At 55.5% G+C, this 19,283-nt stretch overlaps 1 protein-coding gene across 1 annotated transcript in view; it reads left to right on the top strand.

The window, feature by feature from the left end:
* The first annotated feature begins 1,984 nt into the window (after positions 1-1,984).
* Positions 1,985-19,283, top strand: part of LOC103673894 (plasmolipin) — a 19,157-nt gene continuing 1,858 nt past the window's right edge. The window contains exons 1-3 of the mRNA XM_040633350.1: positions 1,985-2,119; positions 15,634-15,807; positions 17,962-18,084. Coding sequence (XP_040489284.1) covers positions 1,985-2,119; positions 15,634-15,807; positions 17,962-18,084 — 432 coding nt within the window. The remainder of the gene's footprint in view (positions 2,120-15,633; positions 15,808-17,961; positions 18,085-19,283) is intronic.

Genomic DNA, 19,283 nt, shown 5'->3' with positions numbered 1-19,283 from the left:
TGGGGTGGCGAGAAGAGTCTCAGGTGCCTCATGCGGGAAGGGGTTGAACATCCAGCAGTGGATAAAGGGCTCAGTCATCATCAACCGGTGTTATTTTCTACCAGATACCGGCCATCAGATCTTGTCACTCTCCTGTTAGAAATCCACCGGGTCTTAGAATAAAATGTTAACCTCTCCCCTGCATTAATGAGTAGGCTGAATAATAACTACCCAAATATATCAGGCGCTATACCCGGAATCTGTACATTTTACTGTATAAAGAAAAAAGGGTTTTTGCAGGTTAAATTAAGGTTCTTGAGGCCAGAGGTAATCCTGGATTACCTGGGTGGGCCTTAATCCAATCACAGGTGTCTTTACAGGAGGGGCCAACAGAGATTTGATCCTTATAGAAGAGGAGGAGGCAATGTGATCCTTGAGGCAGAGACTGGGGAGATGAGGTCACAGGTCAAGGAATGCCAGCGGCCACCACCAGGAACTGGAAAAGCAAGAAAGAGATTCTCCTCTAGAGCCTTCAGAGGAAGACGATCCTGCTGACACCTTGATTTTGGCTCACTGAAACTCTTTCAGATTTCTGATCTCTAGAACTATATGAGAATACATTTCTGGTGTTTGTTTGTTTGTTTGTTTGTTTTTAGGACACCAGGGTCAGTGGCAGCCACAGGAAACTAATAGGAGCAACTAAATAGCCCTATGGGACTTGGTCCTGCATACCTGTTGAATCTCCTCCCTTGCTCACATTGCCCCAGTCCCACCAAGGATCTTTCTGTTCTTCAAACTGTCTAGCTTCCTCCAGCCCCAGAGCCTTTGCACTTACTAAGTTCTTCCCAAGGCAGCCCCTACTGATGATTCAGCTCTCTGCATAAATGTCACCTCTCTGAGAGGTCTTCTTTGACCAGTTTATCTAAAAATTGCCTCCTGGCCATCTCTGTCACATCTATTTTATTTTAGTCACAGCATTTGTCACTGAGATGGTTTTCTCTTCCCAGTCTACCACTTGTCACCCACAGTAGAAAGTGGGATCCGAGAAGCCTTGCCTGGCTTGTACCTGTTGTATCCCCAGGGACTGGGATAGGGCCTGACATATAGTAGGGGTTCTGCAAACACTGTTTGATACTCTGTGCAAGCCTTTAAGGCCGTAAGGGGGGAGGGGTGCGCGCGCGCTTGCGGGCGTGCACATGTTTCAGGGTGCAGGTGGAGTAATGAAACCGCAACTCCATCATCTCCCGCCTCGTGAGTGCCCCCCACGCCCTCCTCACGGTGTGCCAGGAGCTTCTGTGAGGTGAGGTCCTTTCACATCCCTATATTACAGGCGAGGAAACTGAGGCGCAATGATCTTCTAAGTTACTGCTTAGTATGTTCAGAAGTGAAAACCACATAAATTAAGTCTCGAGCAGCCTCAGTTGACCCAGACCCTCACCTCCTGGGGGCTCGGTCGGTCTCCCGGGACTGCTGAGGAGTCGCTGTAAGGAGAAACGTCAGAGAGGCGCCCTAGAGGCATGCAGGAGAGGACTCGGAGTGCTGCGCTCCGCCAGCCTGCCCCGTTTACCTCGGGCTTGGAAGGGACTGGCAGGGCGCAGAGCAGCGGTCAAAGCCGCGGCGACGCTGAGGGAGCTTCCCCGGAGGTGGCTTTCCCTGGGAGAGAAAAGCGCGGCTCTCCAGGCTGGCTGTGGCAGAGCCATCTCACTAACCGCGGCCTCAGTTTCCCCGTCTGGAAAGTGGACGCGGCCACGAATGGCTCGCGGGAGGGGGGGACCGGCCGGCGGCCAGCGGAGGGTTAAAGGGGCGGGTCCCGCAGCGGGGGAGGGGGCGGGGCCGGGGCTCGGCCGCACCTGGCGGCAGGCGGCTCCCCGCCCCGACGCCGCGCGTAGCGCCGGGAGCCGCCGCGGGAGCCGGAGCCCCCGGGGAGGAGCGGCTGAGCAGCCGGCACCCACCGCGGGAGGGGCGGCGGCGGCGGGAGCGACGTCGGAAGGCGAGCGGAGCCGCCATGGCCGAGTTCCCGTCGAAAGTGAGCACGCGGACCAGCAGCCCCGCGCAGGGCGCCGGCACCTCGGTCTCCGTGCTGCGTCCGGACCTGGGCTTCGTGCGCTCCAGCCTCGGTGCGCTCATGCTGCTGCAGCTGGTGAGCGCGCGCGGGGCCGCGGGGCCGGAGTGGGGGGCGGCCGGGCCGGGAGGGCTCGGGGCTGCCTCGTTTGCTCCAAGTACACCCTCACCTTAGGCTCGGACGCGCCGCGCCTGTCCCCGGGTGCCTCCTGGACGTACGCCCCCGAGACCACCCTGGAGCCCTCTCACCTCGACACGTCCCCGTTGCCGTCCCTGCGAGCACCCGTGTTCAGAGTGCCCACTCTCGCGCGCCCCATCATCCCCCGAGGTGGTCACTGGAGGCCAGCCAGAGGAGCGCTCACAGACGCACAATCGCTGCGCACAATCCGCGCTGTCTCTCGGCGTTTCTGTCTCTCTCTGCCAGGACAATGTCCCCAGCCCTCCCGGACACCCAGCCTGAGTGAAGCTAAGTCCACTCTAAGCGGCTCCGCGTGGCCGAGCCCCAGAACGCTCCTTTTCTAATCGGGAGTGCGCCTCCGTTCCGGCGCAGACTTTAGGCGCGGCGCTGTGGGCTCCCGCGCAGGGACCGGGCTTTTCTGGCTTCCACTGGGTGCCCTACCGGGTTCCAGCCGGTTTGGCCGGCCCTTCGGGGTCGAGATACCGCGCCCAGCGCAGGCGGGAGGGATTTGTGGGAAGCCAGAGGCAAGGCTCCGATGCCTCCCAGACCCTGTGCAGACCCCCAGCAGAGTCCGACTGATGGGGACACCCCTCTCCCCACACTCCGGTTTCAGGCCTGGCGGTGTTCGCTGTCTTCTCACAGTACCCTCTGGTGGATCAGGAAACTGGGTGGCTGCCCCTGTGGGAGGCTTCCCCCAGCAGCTGAGGGTCCAGAGGACTAAGGTGGAACTGGAGGTGGGCCAGGATCCATTTTCTTTTTGGGCATCTCCGCCGTGCCCCTGCTGCCTGATCCTGGCTTGACTGCCAGGCTGGAAGGCCGGGTGGTCTGAGACCCCCCACCCAGCTGTGAGCGCCCGCCTCCACCTGGGTCAGTGATAGCTCTGTTTCAGGATTTCACAAATCTCTCTCTGGGGGACCCCCCACCCCCACCCCAGCCTCAGACTCTCTTGGAGGGGTTTGTTTAAAATGTAGATTCTTGATCCCCACCCCCGGAAAAAATGTGGAATTGGAATTTGAATTTCAGGAAGTGCAGCCCAGAAACCTACGTTTGTAATCGTCTACCAGAGTTTTTTTGGAGATTCCGGGGTGGGTAAGAGGTCCGGTAGGGGCCTGATTTAAATCTGCAGGTAGGTTTGCCCCCGCGGTGAGCGGCGCTGCTGTGCTGGGCTCCAGGACCGTTGGGAAGGCACCCGGGGAGTGGGAAGGGAGCCTCAGGCCCTGGGCTGAAAGGGCAGAGGAGAGGGGAATGAATTTGGAGTCCAGGGAGGTTCGTGGAGGAGGCGCAGCTTTTGACTTCACTGAACTCTGGCAGAAGAAGGGCAGTGGTGTTCAGAGTGGGGGGTGCTGTGTGAGGCAAGGCTTGGGGATGGGCGAGTGGAAAGGAAGTTGCGGGGATCAGATGGTTGAAGCTGAGGGCCTTGAGTGCCCGGGGAGGGATGGGAATCTTGTTCTCTTGGCAGCCTCGCGGTTTTGCAATAACAGAGAGATCTCAGCTGGGCTCTGCGGAGGGCAGTGGGGGTGGAACCTTAGGCATGTCTCCTGGTTGATGGGACCTGAGCACCAACTGCTTTTCCATTTGAACAGTGAGAACTGGAGTTGAGAGGAAGAGGGCCCTGCTGTGCCTGCTGGGACCTGGGTAGATCCCTCTGGAGGAGGCTGCTGTTTCTGATGGGGGTCCCTGTGGGCTCAGCAGCCCAGTCCTGAATATCTGGGTCCCATTGCACAGATACCAACCCTGGCGTCTACACAGGGTGTAGGACGTGCCAGGAGGCCTTGCTTGGCACTTGGGTCTCCAAATGCTGAGGGACGGGGTGTGAGTGGGGTGGCCTTCCTTTGCCCCCATCCCCTGCAGTGCTTTTGGGGCTGGGGCTGGGGGATGAGGGTCTCCCATCAGAGTTCTGAAGACCTGCACCTTTTAGTGCCCTAACCAGCCTACTTGTGGGAGAAGCTGTTTCCTGAGCTGTTTCTCTGGCCACAGACAGTTCTAGTGGACAGCTTCCTGGTTCCATAGGGGTCTTTACCCCAACAGGCACCACTGTCTGCTGGGAAGCCATAAAAGCTCCCACCATTCAGGTGCGAACTAGGCTCAGGGTTCTTTGGCAAGGGCTTTCTGTTCTCTTATTCTTCCCATTTTGTAGGTGAGGAAACCAAGACTCAGAGTTCAGTTCTTTGCCCAAGATCTCAGAGTAATAGAACTGGGATCTAAGCCCTGGGTGGTCTGACTTTTCTGGCCCATGCTCTTAATTACCACACTCAGTTGTGCTCCCACAGGGCCCAGGGAGTGGTGCTTTTGAGGGAGTGATGGAGTGTTGTCCCTCCCAACCCCCACAAAGGCCCAGCACCTACTCTCCAAGGGCTCTTGGTCTGAGGGAGGTACACAGAGAATGAACTTTCTATGAAGGGATCAGAGAAGGCTGCATGGAGGAGGCAGTAAATGGGAAGATGAAAGTTAATTTTCCTTTGTTTCCCAAAGGATTTGGTGAAGGGTTCTAGATGTGGTGGGAGGAGGGCTGTGGGGTAAGCAGAAAGGCCCCAGATTCTTGGGAAGGAGATGGGCTCTTTGGTATTAAATGTGTCCTGAAGAACCAACTTCAGTGTTCACTGATTTATCACCCCCTGACCCCATCTGGTTCCAGAAAGAACATTAGATGAAAAGTGATATTTAGCTACGTACAACAGGAGTTAAAGTCATATATTTCTAAAAGCTGGTGGTGTGTGTGTAGGAGGGGGAAGGATTGACTTAAGGAGAGACAGAAAAAGATCCTTGTACCAGGAATCTATAGCACATTTAAGGCTGTTGATTCTTTGTCGAGTTTCCTAGCAGCCTAGGCAAAAAGGGAAACATGATGAGTTTATGCAGATAGCATCTAAAAAGCAAGCAGGCAAGTTTGATTTAGAGACAACTCTTTTGGTCCTAAAAATCTGGAGGTTTTGATGCTGCAGATCTTTGTGAGGCTAGGGGGTGGAAGGAATCTTGTGGAAGGTGTGGTTCACTGGTGCTTACAGGGAGAAAGATTATCTTACCTGGGCTTACTGATGAGCAGAGAGAGCGAGGAACTTGTAAAAGGTCACACGGGGTAGAGTGGCAGTCAGAATTTGCACTCAGATTTGAAGCCTGGCTCTAGATATGCTTCCTGGTTTTTTTTTTTGTTTTTTGTTTTTTGTTTTTGGCAGGGGGTGCGTGAAGCCTGGCTCTAGATATGCTTCCTGGTTTTTTTTTTGTTTTTTGTTTTTTGTTTTTGGCAGGGGGTGCGGGCTCCTGGGGTGCTTTGGAGGGGAAAGAAAGGAGACTCATCAGGGGCCCAGGGCCACTAGGGAAGGCTTCCTGACAGAAGTGGGCTTCGAAGGGTTTAGTTACAAGGAAGGGAGTAGTAAGAAGGAGGTTCCGAACAGATGAACCTCAGAAGAGCTTGCTCAAAAGCCCTGCAGTCAGAAGGCATCCCCGAGGCCTCGGGCGTAGAAGCCCCTAAAAATGGTCTTTGGCAACCAGGCCATCAGTGTTTGGCACCTTCTATTCTTCCTTTTTGCCGGACCTCCTGGGATTGGGGTGGCCACACAATTCCCATTTTGCAGGTGAATGAACAGGTATCAGCAGCTTCACCTGCCAGTAAGTAGATCACCGTGGTCCGTGGGTGATGCAGAGAGCATTGGTGGAAGCGCTGGCCTGAAAGCGGAGAGCCTTGGTTCAAGTCCTGGCTGCCCCTTCCTGGCTGTGTGATCTTGTACCCTCCCTAATGTCCCAGAGGATCGGTTTCCCTGTCAGTAAAATAGTGATGGTGGGGTAGTGAAGAATGTGGAAGATGGTGCTGTAAAGGGCTTAGTGCAGCTTGTGTTGGAATGAAGGGTAGTTAGGATTCACAGAGCCATGGAATTGTAGGGTTCTTAATGCTTGCTCCCAGACATCCCTCGAGCTTGTATGCTTCCAGGGACGGGGAGCTCACTCTTTGTCAAGGCTACCTGCACCATCCTTGTGAATTTGGGAATGTTAAAAAGTTCTTCCTTGCACTGATCCTGGCTCTGTCCCCAGCCTCAGCAAGATCCTCATTCCTCTCCCGGTGGGGGGTCAGGGCAAGGCCTGCATCACCTCTGTCCTCCAGGAAGAGGCTGCTGGGAGGAGGTTGTTGGGGTCTCCGAGGTGTAAGCAGAGCTCAGGCCTGTCAGAAGTGCAATGCTGGGGCCTCCCAGGGCGCTTCTCAGCCCTGAGCTGCGTGGGTTCAGTCTCCTGGGTGCAGCATGCCGGGCCCTGCAGGCTGGCCATCCACCTCCCGTGCCCAGAGGAAACCAGTGCTTTGTCTGGTTAGCTCCACCCACACACCCCACTGGTTGTGGCCAGGAGGGAGTTGAGTGTTTGGAATAAATATGTGAACACATTCTCCTTACAAAATGAAAACCTTTTACAGATAAGGCCAGAGTTATTCTTGGATCGCTTGCCCCTCTCCCCAAGGGGACCCCTGTTGGGAGTTGCCAGTTCTTTTTTCTGTGCATTGTAAAAAACGGGGATGGTTTTATTCCGTCTCCTTTGTTCAGCAAGTTGCTTTTCTTACACCCAAGGCACCTGAGAGCTCTTCTGTTATACAGAGCTGTGTCCCTCCCTGTTAACCGTTTCAGAGCATGCCCTATTGTCACTGTCGTCCCTGTTCACGTAGCCCTTTCTCTACTGATGGGCCCATTTAAAAAAATTGTTGTATTCCTTGAGAAAATCACACAGGCACATGGCGAAACAGTCCAACAATACAAAGGGAAATTAATGCAAGTGTCTCTCTCCTCCCTGACCAGTCCCCGGAGGCAGCCACCTCTAGGAAGGCAGCATTCCACGCTGAGTCTAAGCATTTTTCTGCACATAACCCCTGTCCTCACTTAAAAACCACAGATGGGAACACTCTGTGCATGTGCCCTGCCTGCTTTCCCCCCTTGACAGCGCGCACTGCGCTGGGTGTGTCTTTCTCTAATCCTTCCTGTTCTGAATTTCTTTAATAGGTAATATATTTACTACGGTTCAGAATAAAACAGCCTGGGAAAGAGCGGGCTGAAAAATCTCTGTCCCTTCCGGTCAGAGTTGCCCCGCCCGAGTCCGCTCTGGTTTCCCAGGTTCCATTTCAGACTCATAAGGAGAGAAATACACACTTGGCCAGAGAGTCCCACCTCTCCCCACTTTACCCAAGGGGTACAGTCTCTCCATCCACATCCTTCTGTGCCTGCCCCTTTTTCTTTTTCTTTTTTTTTTAAGATTTTATTTATTTATTTGCCAGAGAGAGAGACAGCCAGCGAGAGACGGAACACAAGCAGGGGGAGTGGGAGAGGAAGAAGCAGGCTCCCAGCAGAGAAGCCTGATGTGGGGCTCGATCGCAGGACTCTGGGATCATGCCCTGAGCCAAAGGCAGGCACTTAAAGACAGAGCCGCCCAGGCGCACCGCCCCTTTTTCACGTAAAAATGCGTCTTGGTGGGCTTCCTGTCTCCGTGCATAGAGCGCGATCACTTCTGTCTTAGGGCTTCGCAGCGGTCCATTGTGTGGCTGCCTAGGACTCGCATGGCCTGTCCCTTTGTGGACCGACACCTGGGGTTCCCACTCTTGCTGTTGCACATCCTGTTGCAGTGAATGAGCCCACACAAGCCACTGAGCCCATCTGTACAGTACATTTCCAGAAGTGGGACTGCTGGCTACGGGTATGTGTGTTCGTGATTTTGATAGAGCTTGCCTCACGCCCGACAGAGGGGTCACCGGCAGTGAATCCGCACCTGCGCCTGTGCCCCTCCCATCGCTCGGGGTCGTAGCGTTTTGTAGTTCCCTTATGAGCGAGGTTGGCCTTGGAAAAACACATGGAAGAGCTGTTTGCATCTCGTTGTCTGTCTGTACTCTTTCTCCATTCTGTGGAGTCCTAAGTCTGTCTTATCAATTGCGAGGACCTCCAGATGATTTGCAGATCTTTTTTCCTAATGTTGTTTCTGACTTTGCTCATGAGTTTTTTTTTTTTTTTTATGCTACACAGACTTCTGGTTTTTTGTTTTGTTTTCTAATTTCCCATCAGCATTTTATTTATCTATTTTAAAAGATTTTATTTATTTATTTATTTATTTATTTATTTATTTATTTATTTTCAGAGCACAAGCAGGGGGAGCTGCAGGCAGAGGGAGAAGCAGGCTCCCCGCTGAGCAAGCAGCCCGATGTGGGGCTCAATCCCAGGACCCTGGGATCATGACCTGAGCCAAAGGCAGACGCTTACCTGACAGAGCCACCCAGGTGTCCCTTATTTATTTTTTAATTGAAGCATAGTTGACATGCACTGTTACAGTGAATTATGCTACATTTGTACAGTGACATATCATGCAGTTCCTGCAAAGATAATGTCTTACCCCTCAGGGAAAACAGGAAGGCAGCTGTCTATGTAATGATGGACAGCCTCCGGGCTGTATGGTTAAGTGGAAAAGGCAAGGTGCAAAACTGTGTGTACAGAATACTGTCATGTGTATGGGAGAAATACAGAGAGACTATATAGAGACACACCTGTTGAAAGAGTGTGTACGTGTGTGCACGTGCGTGTGTGTGCAGTCCCTGGAGAGATGCACAAGAAACCCCTCTTGGTTGTCCCTGGGGAAGAAACAGGATCGGGAGGAGGGAGATATGCTAAAAACACCATTTTGTTACCTACCATGTCATACAGATGATGTATTTCAAAAATAATGATATAGCTTATTTAAAAATCTTTCAAATACATGAAACTACAGGTAAACCTATGGTACAGGTAGTTAGTGCTGGTGGCAGAAACCGGGAGGGTGGCCCTTGAAGGCCCTCAGGCTCCGAATGGGGAAGAACTCTCCCGTGAACACCGGGCAGCAGGCAGTAGCCTTGAATTCAGCGTGAGGGGCTGGGTGGCCTGGGTGCTTTTCCTAACCAGGCGCACGTGGAAAGAGGCTGCAGAGCTACCCACGTATGGTGGATGGTTGCTGCCTCTGTGTGTGTAGCAGGGTCGGGTGTTGGTCACTCCTTGCCAGCTGGTGCGTGGTTGGTGGTGGAATTCAGTGAGGACCAGGCCCTGATTTCCTGCTCATATATAAGACTGTCTTGAGGAGCCACAGGGGCACTGCCCTGGTCCCCATGGCCACCGGGACCTGCAGGGTGGGTGGGGAGAGATGAGCTGTTTTTCTTGGCAGCCCAGTGAGCTCGGCCCTCGATATTAAGAGGCCCTTTGGTGTTGGTGTGGCTTCGCCTGTCGTGTTTGCCCAAGGGGGAGAGGCGAGGGTGGCACCCCAGGATCTCACGGGGAGGTTAGGGCAGGAAGGCAAGGGCTAAAGGTTAGGCAGGACTCAGCATACGAGCTGCTAGGCAACCGAAGTTTGGGGTGGGGTGGGGGGTCAGACAGGTCATCTGCTGCCCTCTACGAGCTCAGCCAGATGAGGTCACCTGTCCTTGAAGTTGAGATGGGGCAGGGCTTGCTCAGGGTCACCCTCAGCATGAATGCCAGGGTCAGAACTAGAGCCAGTGTCTGGGGAAAGAAGTCCAGGGAGTAAGGAAGACCTTCACTTCAGGCTCCCCCCCCCCACCCTGTTCCCCATCAGGTGGAGGCCGGGCCTCCCAGGTTTGATGAAGGTCCATGTGCTCCTACAGCCAGCTTTCTCTGGAGGGCCCCCCACCCCACCCCCACCGGGGTTTGCTAAGAACAGAAGTTTCTGTCATCCCCTCTACCCAGGTTTGGAGGTCTGCCCTGCCCCTTCTCTGCTCAGGTCCCCAGGGGAGTGTCCCCACCTGCTGTAATGTGGAGACCCGTCTTCCTCTGGGCATCTCCTTCTGCCAGGCCACAGTACTTGGGGATATGCAGAAGGTGGTCTGAGCTTCATGTTAGGAAGATTTTTCTAAAACTCTGAGGGAGACCACAAAGTAACCGTGGTAGCAGTGGGTCCCTCCACATGCAGCGTGCACATGGGCACCGGAGGTCCTCACTAGGGGGGCTCAGAGGGCTGCTGGGGTAGGTGTGCAGAAATCTCTTCCATCTCTAGGGCTTTAAAATCGCAGTTCTGAGACTCAAGACTGAGGAATAACAAGTAATGTGACAGGCTGCATTTGGGAAGCCTTGCAGGTGAACCTGGCCCTCAGCCAGCATTTCCACCCTCACCTTCCTCCCCGTGACAGCCCAGGCTGGGAGTTGCGTGTGTGTGTGTGTGTGTGTGTGTGTGTGCGCGCGTGCGCGCGTGCCGCATGCCTGTGTGTGTGCAGGGACTTGGCTGCGGGCTCCCTGCCTCACTCCCAGGGTCTGTAAGAGTGCCGGGCACATATCGGGCCCTCAGGAGACTTTGTTCAATGACCAAATGACTGGCTTTGCAGTGAAGGGGAGGCTGAGAGGAGTGAAACCTGTGGCCTATGGTGGTGGAGCTGGGAGGCAGCCCCCAGGACTCCCGAGTGCCCAGGGTATACACCATGGGGATTCCAGGGAGCCTTCCCCCTGCCCCCCTCCAGCCTGCCTCCTCTGCACAGGGAGGGGGTGGTGTGTGGATTTGTTGTGGCCACGCCAGGCGCCCGGAGCCTCTGTCCCCTGCGCCTTTGTCTCCTGTGACACAATGGGTGGCTTTTTGTCCCCATAAAGTCCCTTTCACTGTAGGGAGAAGGGCCAGGGCGGGGGTGGAGGCTGGGCTTGACCAGGCCAAGTTCAGAGTGTCCTCAGCTGCCCAGATGTGTCCTTGTGAGAGGGAACCCCAGAAGGGTTCATGTTGCCCCTGGGCCTCAGTTTCCTGGATTGTGCAGTGGCGAGAAGGGAGTTCTGGTGGCTTTTGGGTAGGCCTGTCCTCACATTGTCTCCCAAACCTTTGGGTTCACGGCCAGCGTTTAAAAAGCTGAAGATTCATGTACGAGTTCAGATTTCTAGTGTCTCTCGAAAAACTGGAAGTCCTGGTTACCCCAGACTGCATTCCCCTGACGCCAGCAGGCTGCTCTCATCTCCATAGTCCCCGACTGGCCCACCTTGGCCATTTCTGTGACCCGCCTGCCTTGGCTGAGTTTGAGTCCCCAGTGTCAGCCTCCAGGCTCTGAGGTGCTGCCCCTCCTCAAGGCTCCCCATTCTGGGAGGTATGCCCCCCCCATTTCCCTTACAGAGAGCCCAACAGCCCTCATATCACACCTGACCACTACAGCTGTTGACTTTTTCCTTCACGCCATTTTACCTGCAATGACACACCTGTGAGGTGACCAGGATGGGTGTACCTGCCCAACCCTCTCCCATGTCAGATGAAGAAACAGACCAGAAAGGTTGGGTGACTCTCCCAAGGTCACACAGCAAATCCACAAGGGTCTGACCCAGCCCAGGAAGTGGAGAGGGATTAGAAGAGTGACCTTGGGCAGGAGAAGACTTAGCTTAGTGCTGGGGCTGGTGGAGTCCCTCCAGTACCAGGGGGAGAGGGCTCTGGGACCCCCTGGGGGAGGGGTGCAATTGAGGAAGGAGTGTCAGGCCCAGACCGAAGGGAGCATTGGAGAGCACTAAGTGGAACCTCTCTGCTCCCATTGTACTGAGGGGAAGACTGAGGTCTGAGGATGAGGGGTTCTCCCCAGAGCCCCTCAGCCTGCGAGGAACAGAAGGAGTGCCCTTCCAGGAGGTGTTCTTGAGCCGAGCTGGGCCAGGCCGGGCTGCCTGTCTGGGGCCTCTCCTTCAGATAAGCCCGGCTGCCTTATCTGAAAGATGGGTGGGGTCCACGCTGGCATGGGGCCCTTAGCTGCGGGCACCGCGCCCGGTACTTAAGTTTAGATACATTCTTTATCTCAGTGAGGCCTCGCACCCCGAGGAACTGCACACACAGTTACTGCTATCTCAGGAACATGGGCAGAGAATGAATTGGAAAACCCACATTCCAGCCTCTCAGGTTGCTAGTGACAGTAGAACGCGTTGATCTGATGCCTTACAATAGTTACTTTCTTTAATCTCAGAATTACCCCATGAGCTAGGCACATTTTGAAGATGAGAACACTGAGGCACAGAGAGGTTCAGCAGCTTGCCCCAGGTCACACAGCTGGTAAGTTGGCAGGGCCAGAGCCTGAACCCAGGGAGTTCGATGGCCAACTTTCCATCAAAACTGATGCCAGTATCACAGGGAGGTCAGATTATGACATCCATCTGCTGTCAGAGAGTAGCTACGGAAGACGGATGGGTTTTCTGGGGCTGCCGTAACAAAAATACCACGAATGGGAAGCTTCAAACAGTGGAAATTTATTGTCTCACAGTCCTGGAGGCTAGAAGTTCAAAATCGAGATTTTGGCATAGTCAGTTCCTTCTAGAGGCTCTGACGGAGAATCTGTTCCCTGCCTCTCTCCTAACCTCAATCCTTGCTGTTCTTGCTGCTCACAAGTCCACTTCCCAGCAAGATCTTTCTTGGCCGCTTACCTGAAATTGCACATGACCCCACTGCCCGTCCCTTCTCAGCTGCATTTTTCCCATAGCACTTACCCCGTGGCTCGTGGCTCGCTTGCATTCACCAATGCATTGGGCTTTTGTCTGGGTCCCCTCCGTAGAGTGGGAGCTCTGGGAGAGCGGGGCTGCTTGTTTGGCTCACACAGCAGTAGGTGCTCAATAGATACTTGTTGAATGAATGACCCCAGAGAGGGGCATCCGAGCTGCAAGGCGACTGTCCTGGACAGAGGGGCCTGGAGCAGGCCCTGGAGACAGGTGCCCTTCTACTCTCCACCCTCGGCTACCTACTGCTGTCCCCCTCCCTCTGAAAAGTGGGGTTTACTCTTGTACAGTGGAGCAGAGGGCAAGTCCTCCGGCCCCTTCTTCTGGCTAGAGGACGGGTCCACAGCTGGAGGGAGATGAGGCCACTCAGGCTAGCAGAGGTGTCGGCAAACGTGGGGCCGCCCTGTCCTGAGCGGGGTCTCCCTGGGGCCCCGGGCTGGAGTGCTCCGTTCAGATTCTTGGGGCGGGGGGAGAGTGGGTGGGAAAAACCAGTCTGTCTGGTTCTGAGGAAGAGTGGACCTTTCCTTGTTCGAGGGCAGAAACCAAAGCGGCTCCCAGGGCACCGGGCCAGGTTGGCAAAGGCAGGAGGAACCCCAGAAATTCCCGCTGCTTCCCCGGCGGCTTCATCGCTCAGAGGCTGTGCTTGGTGACCTAGAAGCCAGGGCTGGGCTGGAGGGCAGGGCAGAGCCGGGAGACAGCTCAGGTGTCCTCATCTTTCACACATCGCTAAGTAACTCTCAGTAGCCTGGGTTCAAATCCTGCCCTTTACCCCCCTGAGTGACCATGGGCGACCACAGACACATTTCCCTCTGAACTCAGTTTGGAAAATGGGGGAAATATATAGTACCAACCGATGGGGTCATGGGGAAGCCGTGAACCAGCCGTGAACCTCATGGCTTACCCGAGGCCTGGCACAGAGCCGGAGGGCGTTCAGTGGTCGTTGCGGCTAAATCTAGGAATAATCATATGGATAATGGGTAGGTGCACATTAGGGTGAACCCGAATTGATCTTCTGTTGATTTTCAGTTCAGTGCATTTTCTAACTCCCTTTTCTGGTGGTTGGAACAGGCCGCACGTTGGCCTGGGGGCCTGTAAGGACCCTGCTTGAAGTGGAAAGATCATTGTCCCTGACGAGTCCAGTTCTCAGCTGGGAGGGTCCTGCACCGTGCTGCTTTGGGGGGTGGTTGTCCTTCAGAGTAGTGGCCTCACCCAGCTCTGGAGGCTTGGCCTCCCTGATACGGCCATCTCGGGCAGGGTGTCTTGAGGATAGGTGGTAAAATGTGGGGGCACAGGGCTGAGACACCCTGGCTCTGGGTCCTCAACGGTAACGGCTCTGCCCCCCGGCTGTGTGCCTGCAGGCAAGGCCCTGCCACCTCGCCAACCTTCCTCACCTGCAAAGTGGGTTGCACAGGCTGCCGCCAGGCCGTTTCTGGTGGGTGGTGGGGAGCGCCGAGGGGGCAGCCCTGAGGCTGGCAGGGTGCCACGTGGGTGGCATCCCTGCGGACTCACCCCGGTGGGTGGGGAGGAGTAGATGCAGAGCTCTGGAGAGAAGGAGCAGATGCCTTTCTTGCCCTCCCCCCACTACTCCCACCATGGGCTGAGAGACCTTTCCCTGGGTGGAGGGGGGCAAGGCCAGCGGCACATTCACCGATTCACTCCCGCTTCCTGTGCAGGGCAGGTTTCTGACCCCCATTTCTCGGATAAGGAAACGGAGGCTCGTTAGCTCTGTGCACATAGGTATTGAGGTACTGTGTGCTGGGCACCGCTGGGCCCTGGAGGTGAGCAGTGACCACGCTCGGATTCCTCACGGGACCTGCGTTCTGGCTGGGAGACTGGAGTTGCCCCAGGGAGCTGCACAGAGAGGGAAAGGTGTTTGCCCAGGGTCCCACAGCGTGGGCAGGGTCGAAGCCCAGCATTAGGCTCCCAGGCCCGGGCTCCACCTCCCACTTCACAGTGGGAAGAAAGCCAACCACACCCTTCCCCGGCTTCTGGTGCAGGAGGGGCAGGAGGAGGAAAAAGGAACGTTGTGCTAGGGATTTCTGGACTCCCAGCCCACTTAGCCAAGGTCATTCCCATCCCGACCGCGCACATGTGGGGGGCTGGGTACGGAACATCCCTTCGATCCTTGGCCGGGGCTCTGGGCAGGAGTGCGCGGCAGATGCCCAGCGCTGGCTGGGCTCCAGGGTGGGCACCTGCTCTCCAGGGGCTGGTGTAGGAGATTTCGGCGAGGGGGACTTTTTGTCTCCAGAACCAGCAGCCAGAGATGGATCTGGCTTCTGAGCCGCTTCTCTGTGATCCGTCTGATGGTTGGCTCATTCTCCGCCTGTGGCAAGGTCCCCTTGTTGCCACAGTGCCTGGATGCCATCCAAGGAAGAAGAGGGACAGCTGCCTTTGTGCATCTTCGTCACCAAAAGAGCTTTTCTCTAAACTCCCCCCACCCCCGCTAGACTGTGCCTCAGTGGGCAGAGCTGAGTCATGCCTAGCTCCAGAGATGCCAAAGCATGCCCTTGTGGAGAAGGGGGGATGCCCCAGCCTCGGGGATCTTGGGCGGCAAGGAAGGGGGTGAAAGCCGTGGAGGAGGCCACGATAGCTCCATGGGACGTGTGCTGGCTGCCTGGATGCAGCTGTGGGTGAGACAGTCATTGTCCTGCCCTCAGGGAACTCAGAAGTCAGGGGAAGGAAACAGAATCCTGGTCCCGGTGTTGGGTGCCTGGGCCGGGGGGGGGGGGGTGTGGCAGGCACGAAAAGAAGGTTCTAGAACCCAGACTGGAGGAGCAGGGAAGGTGTCCCATAGTGTGCAGCATTTCAGCTGAGACCCGAAAGGAGGAGTTACCAGGCAAGGGCTTGGTATACAGTAGTATGTAGTAGGAGCCAAATAAATATTTCTTGACTAAAGGAGAAATGTGTCCTGCAGAGGGAGCCCTGTGGCCTCTGGCCAGAGTGGCAGGGGCTCTGGGAGACTCTGGCCATGTCTTGTCCCTCCAGGTGCTGGGGCTGCTGGTGTGGGCCCTGATTGCTGACACCCCGTACCACCTGTACCCAGCCTATGGGTGGGTCATGTTCGTGGCGGTCTTCCTCTGGCTGGTGACAATCGTCTTCTTCATCCTCTACCTGTTTCAGCTGCACATGAAAATGTACATGGTGCCCTGGCCACTGGTGGTGAGTCTGGGTGGGAGCACGGTGTGTGGGGGGCGTTGCTTGCAGACTGGCCCCTCTGCCTCTAAGAGCAGCTGTGACAGAGCCACCTTCCTACATGAGAAGTGGCTGGTGGGGGTGGCCCTCAGCCAGCTGCAGAGCCCAGTGGGGGAGGGAGGATCAATGGCCACAAATTAGGGAGGACACAGACTTGGCTGTCTTCAGGGAAGGGAGTAGAAGTGAGGGGTTCTCCTTTTTTTTTTTTTTCTTTCTTAGATTTTATTTATTTATTTGAGAGAGAGCACAAGCAGGGGGAGCAGCAGGCAGAGGGAGAAGCAGGCTTCCTGCTGATCAGGGAGCCTGATGTGGAACTCGATCCCAGGACCTGAGCCAAAGGCAGACGCCTCACCACAGAGCCACCCAGGCGCCCCATGACGGGCTCTTGAATGGAGAGCCCACTGCATTTGGAATCTTGAAAGTGAAAAAGTGTTGGGGGTTAGTTGGGATTTGAACCTGTGTTGCAGGGGGTCTGTCAGACTCTGGCAGGCCTGGTCCTGGAGGCTGGGCTGAGCTATCAGGAATTACCCAGGATGAGGCCCCGACAGCCCGGGAGAGGGTGGCCTCCCCGCTTTGTCCAGGTCAGTCTCCTTGGGACACAGAGCTGAGAGCGGCCATAGGAAGTACCCCGGCCAGACATAGAAAGCTTGCTGGGCTTTTTTCTCTGACCCGGAAAACCCCTGCAGCTGGGGTCTGAGGCTTTCAGTGAGCAGCGAGGCAAGAGAGGCACATGATTGTAAGACAAGCAAGGCCGGGACTAGGCGGCATTGTTTGGAATTCAATGACTGTTTAAACTGAGGAAACGTGAGTCATCCTCAAGACAGAACGGGTTTGTTAGATCTTGACATCACTGGCAGGAGCCAGGCGGTGTTTGTGGTGGGCGCTAGGCTTGGAGGGAAGATCCTGGGATGAGGAGGGGATGGCCGGACTTCCTGGCTAGGGTCCAGCCCCTGCCGCATGTCCTAGGAGCCTTGAAGAAAGAAATCTCCCAAGACGGCAGGAGCCTCGGTGTCTCTGAGCACAGATCTGGGGCTCCGGCCACAGCTCTTGTCGGAAGGAGGCTCCTTTCCTGGGCCAAGATAGCAGGGCAGTGTCTCTTAGACTCCTGGGCCTATTAGCAGATAAGGCTTGCATCCAGAGGTGACTGGATTGGGATTGTCAAACTGGCATTTGCTGTGATGGGGGCTACAAGCCCCCTATGGGGCCTGGGCAAGGTGAGTGAGTGAACTAGGTCAAGGAGGGGTTCTGGAGAACCCGTAGCCGTCTGTCCATAGGGAACCACCTCTACCCAGCTCCTACTGTCAGTGGGAGTGCAGGTCCCTTGGTGCCAAATCTTGATATTTTAAGATTGAAAGTTTTATATGAGATCTTTGGGTTTTCCTATGAAATCTCATTTTAGAATGTTGGTAATTTTTAAAAAAATCTATAAATTGAACCAAATGTGCCTGAGGGCCACCAGTTTGCAGTCTCTGCTAAAAGACTGTTTACTGGCTCCAGGGGCCAAGTGTTGGGGAAATGGGACTGGCCTGAATGTCAGCTCCGGGTCCCTTCTGCCAGTCTGGCCCAGAATCCTGCTGGGTCCTCACCCTGGCATTTGACGTGGTGGCCTTGAGCCTAGGATGTGGCCTAAAGGCAGATACAGATTCCTCCCCCTGGGGGCAGAGAGGGATGGGAGGTCTTCCCCTGGGCCAGCCACAGGATCAAGGCCTGCAGTGCCAAGAGGGGAACCCAAGCTTGCATGGAAGAATGTGACCCTGGAATTCTTTAGCTGGTACTCTTAGAAATGGCCTTGGTTTGGTCTCCTGCCATTATGAATGGGGTTTTGCCTTGTGGGGCTGTCACTGCCCCTGACCAGATCACTTCAGGCCTTCCCATCATTTCCCCTCCCCTCTCAGCTTTATGTGTGTCTGTGTTCCCTGCTCAGATGTCCTCCGGGTTAACCCCATGTGGACTGTTGCCCTGAGGAGCGTAGTGGGAAAGACCCATGTATCCATCCCCATCCTTGAGCCCTAACCCCTGTTCTGGATGCCAAGGGGGTGTGCGGGGGGGAACCAAGAGGTTCCACACTTACTGCAAGAGTCTGCCATCTGAAGCCTGCTCTCCCCTCCCCCCACCCCCCAGTTAATGATATTCAACGTGGGCGCCACTGTTCTCTACATCACGGCCTTCATCACCTGCTCTGCTGCCGTGGAGCTGACGTCCCTGAAGGGCACCCGGCCGTATAACCAGCGTGCGGCAGCCTCTGTGAGTATGGCTCCTGGGGTGCCCTTGGCAGTGATGGGAGGGGGCCAGCCCCTGCCATCCCCGAGGCTCCTCCTTCTCAGGGGGGCTCAGGGACCCTGAGCTTTGTCTTCCATAATTAGCAGTAAACCTTGAGGAACCAGACCTCCTGGGAAATACTAAATGGAAGTGTTGGGTTCATGGTTGAACTTTGCTGGCAACCAGGTGCTCCATATTGATTTACAGTCCTGTGCCCTCTTGGAGAATCTGTTAAAAACTGCCCCCCCCCCGGTCTTGAAAAGGGCGCACGTAAAACCTTTTGGTTTGAACCATTTGGGGGGATTTACAGCTCTCGCGGGAAGCCCAAACTTAGGCTCCACATCAAGCAGCCCGCGGCATACCAGTGGCCCCATCCACGCCTGTCACGCCTCAGTCCACGGGCCCCTGCACAGACATTTCCTCACTCCCGCAGTGAGGAGGACAGGGACTACCAGTCCCTCTGGACAAACAAGGAAACGGAGGCTCAGAGAGGTGAACACACTGAAGCACAGTCCAGGGTAGGGCAGGCGTGAGACCAGGATGTGGGTTTCCTCAGCCTCCGAATGTGGCCGCAGGGGCTAGTGTCGGGCACCTGTGAACTGATTCCAGAAAATTCCTTGGGTATCCTTTTTTTTTTTTTAAGATTTTATTTATTTATTCGACAGAGAGAGAGACAGCCAGCGAGAGAGGGAACACAAGCAGGGGGAGTGGGAGAGGAAGAAGCAGGCTCATAGCGGAAGAGCCTGATGTGGGGCTCGATCCCATAACGCCGGGATCACGCCCTGAGCTGTAGGCAGACGCTTAACCGCTGTGCCACCCAGGCGCCCCTCCTTGGGTATCTTTTGAACGTTGTCTTTTTAAAAGTAAATCCCTGAGGTGTGTCCAAAGGAGCTCCTCGCCCTCGGTCACTCTCAGCACATTGTTCAGTTGCCCGTGTCACAGTCTGACACACCTTGCCTGCGTGGTTAGTCTCGGTTGCCCCCAGCAGCATGTGATGTCGGCACCCCCACAAACACTTGGGAAATGAGCATGTGGCTAATTGGAGTTGGCGTGGGTGCCAGAGCAGCTTGTTCTAGTTAACGGGGGGTGGGGGGTGGGGGTGCTACTCCAGGTTTTACTGTCTGCCTGTCTGAGGCTGGCTGTCTGGCGCTCGTATCTGTCACTCCCCCCCCCCCCCCCCCCCC

The sequence above is a fragment of the Ursus maritimus genome, unplaced genomic scaffold (genome assembly GCF_017311325.1).
Source record: "Ursus maritimus isolate PB19 unplaced genomic scaffold, ASM1731132v1 scaffold_19, whole genome shotgun sequence".
Lineage (NCBI taxonomy): Eukaryota > Metazoa > Chordata > Mammalia > Carnivora > Ursidae > Ursus > Ursus maritimus.
The sequence above is the reverse complement of the archived record's forward strand: the minus strand, read 5'-3'. Positions and strand labels throughout refer to the sequence as shown.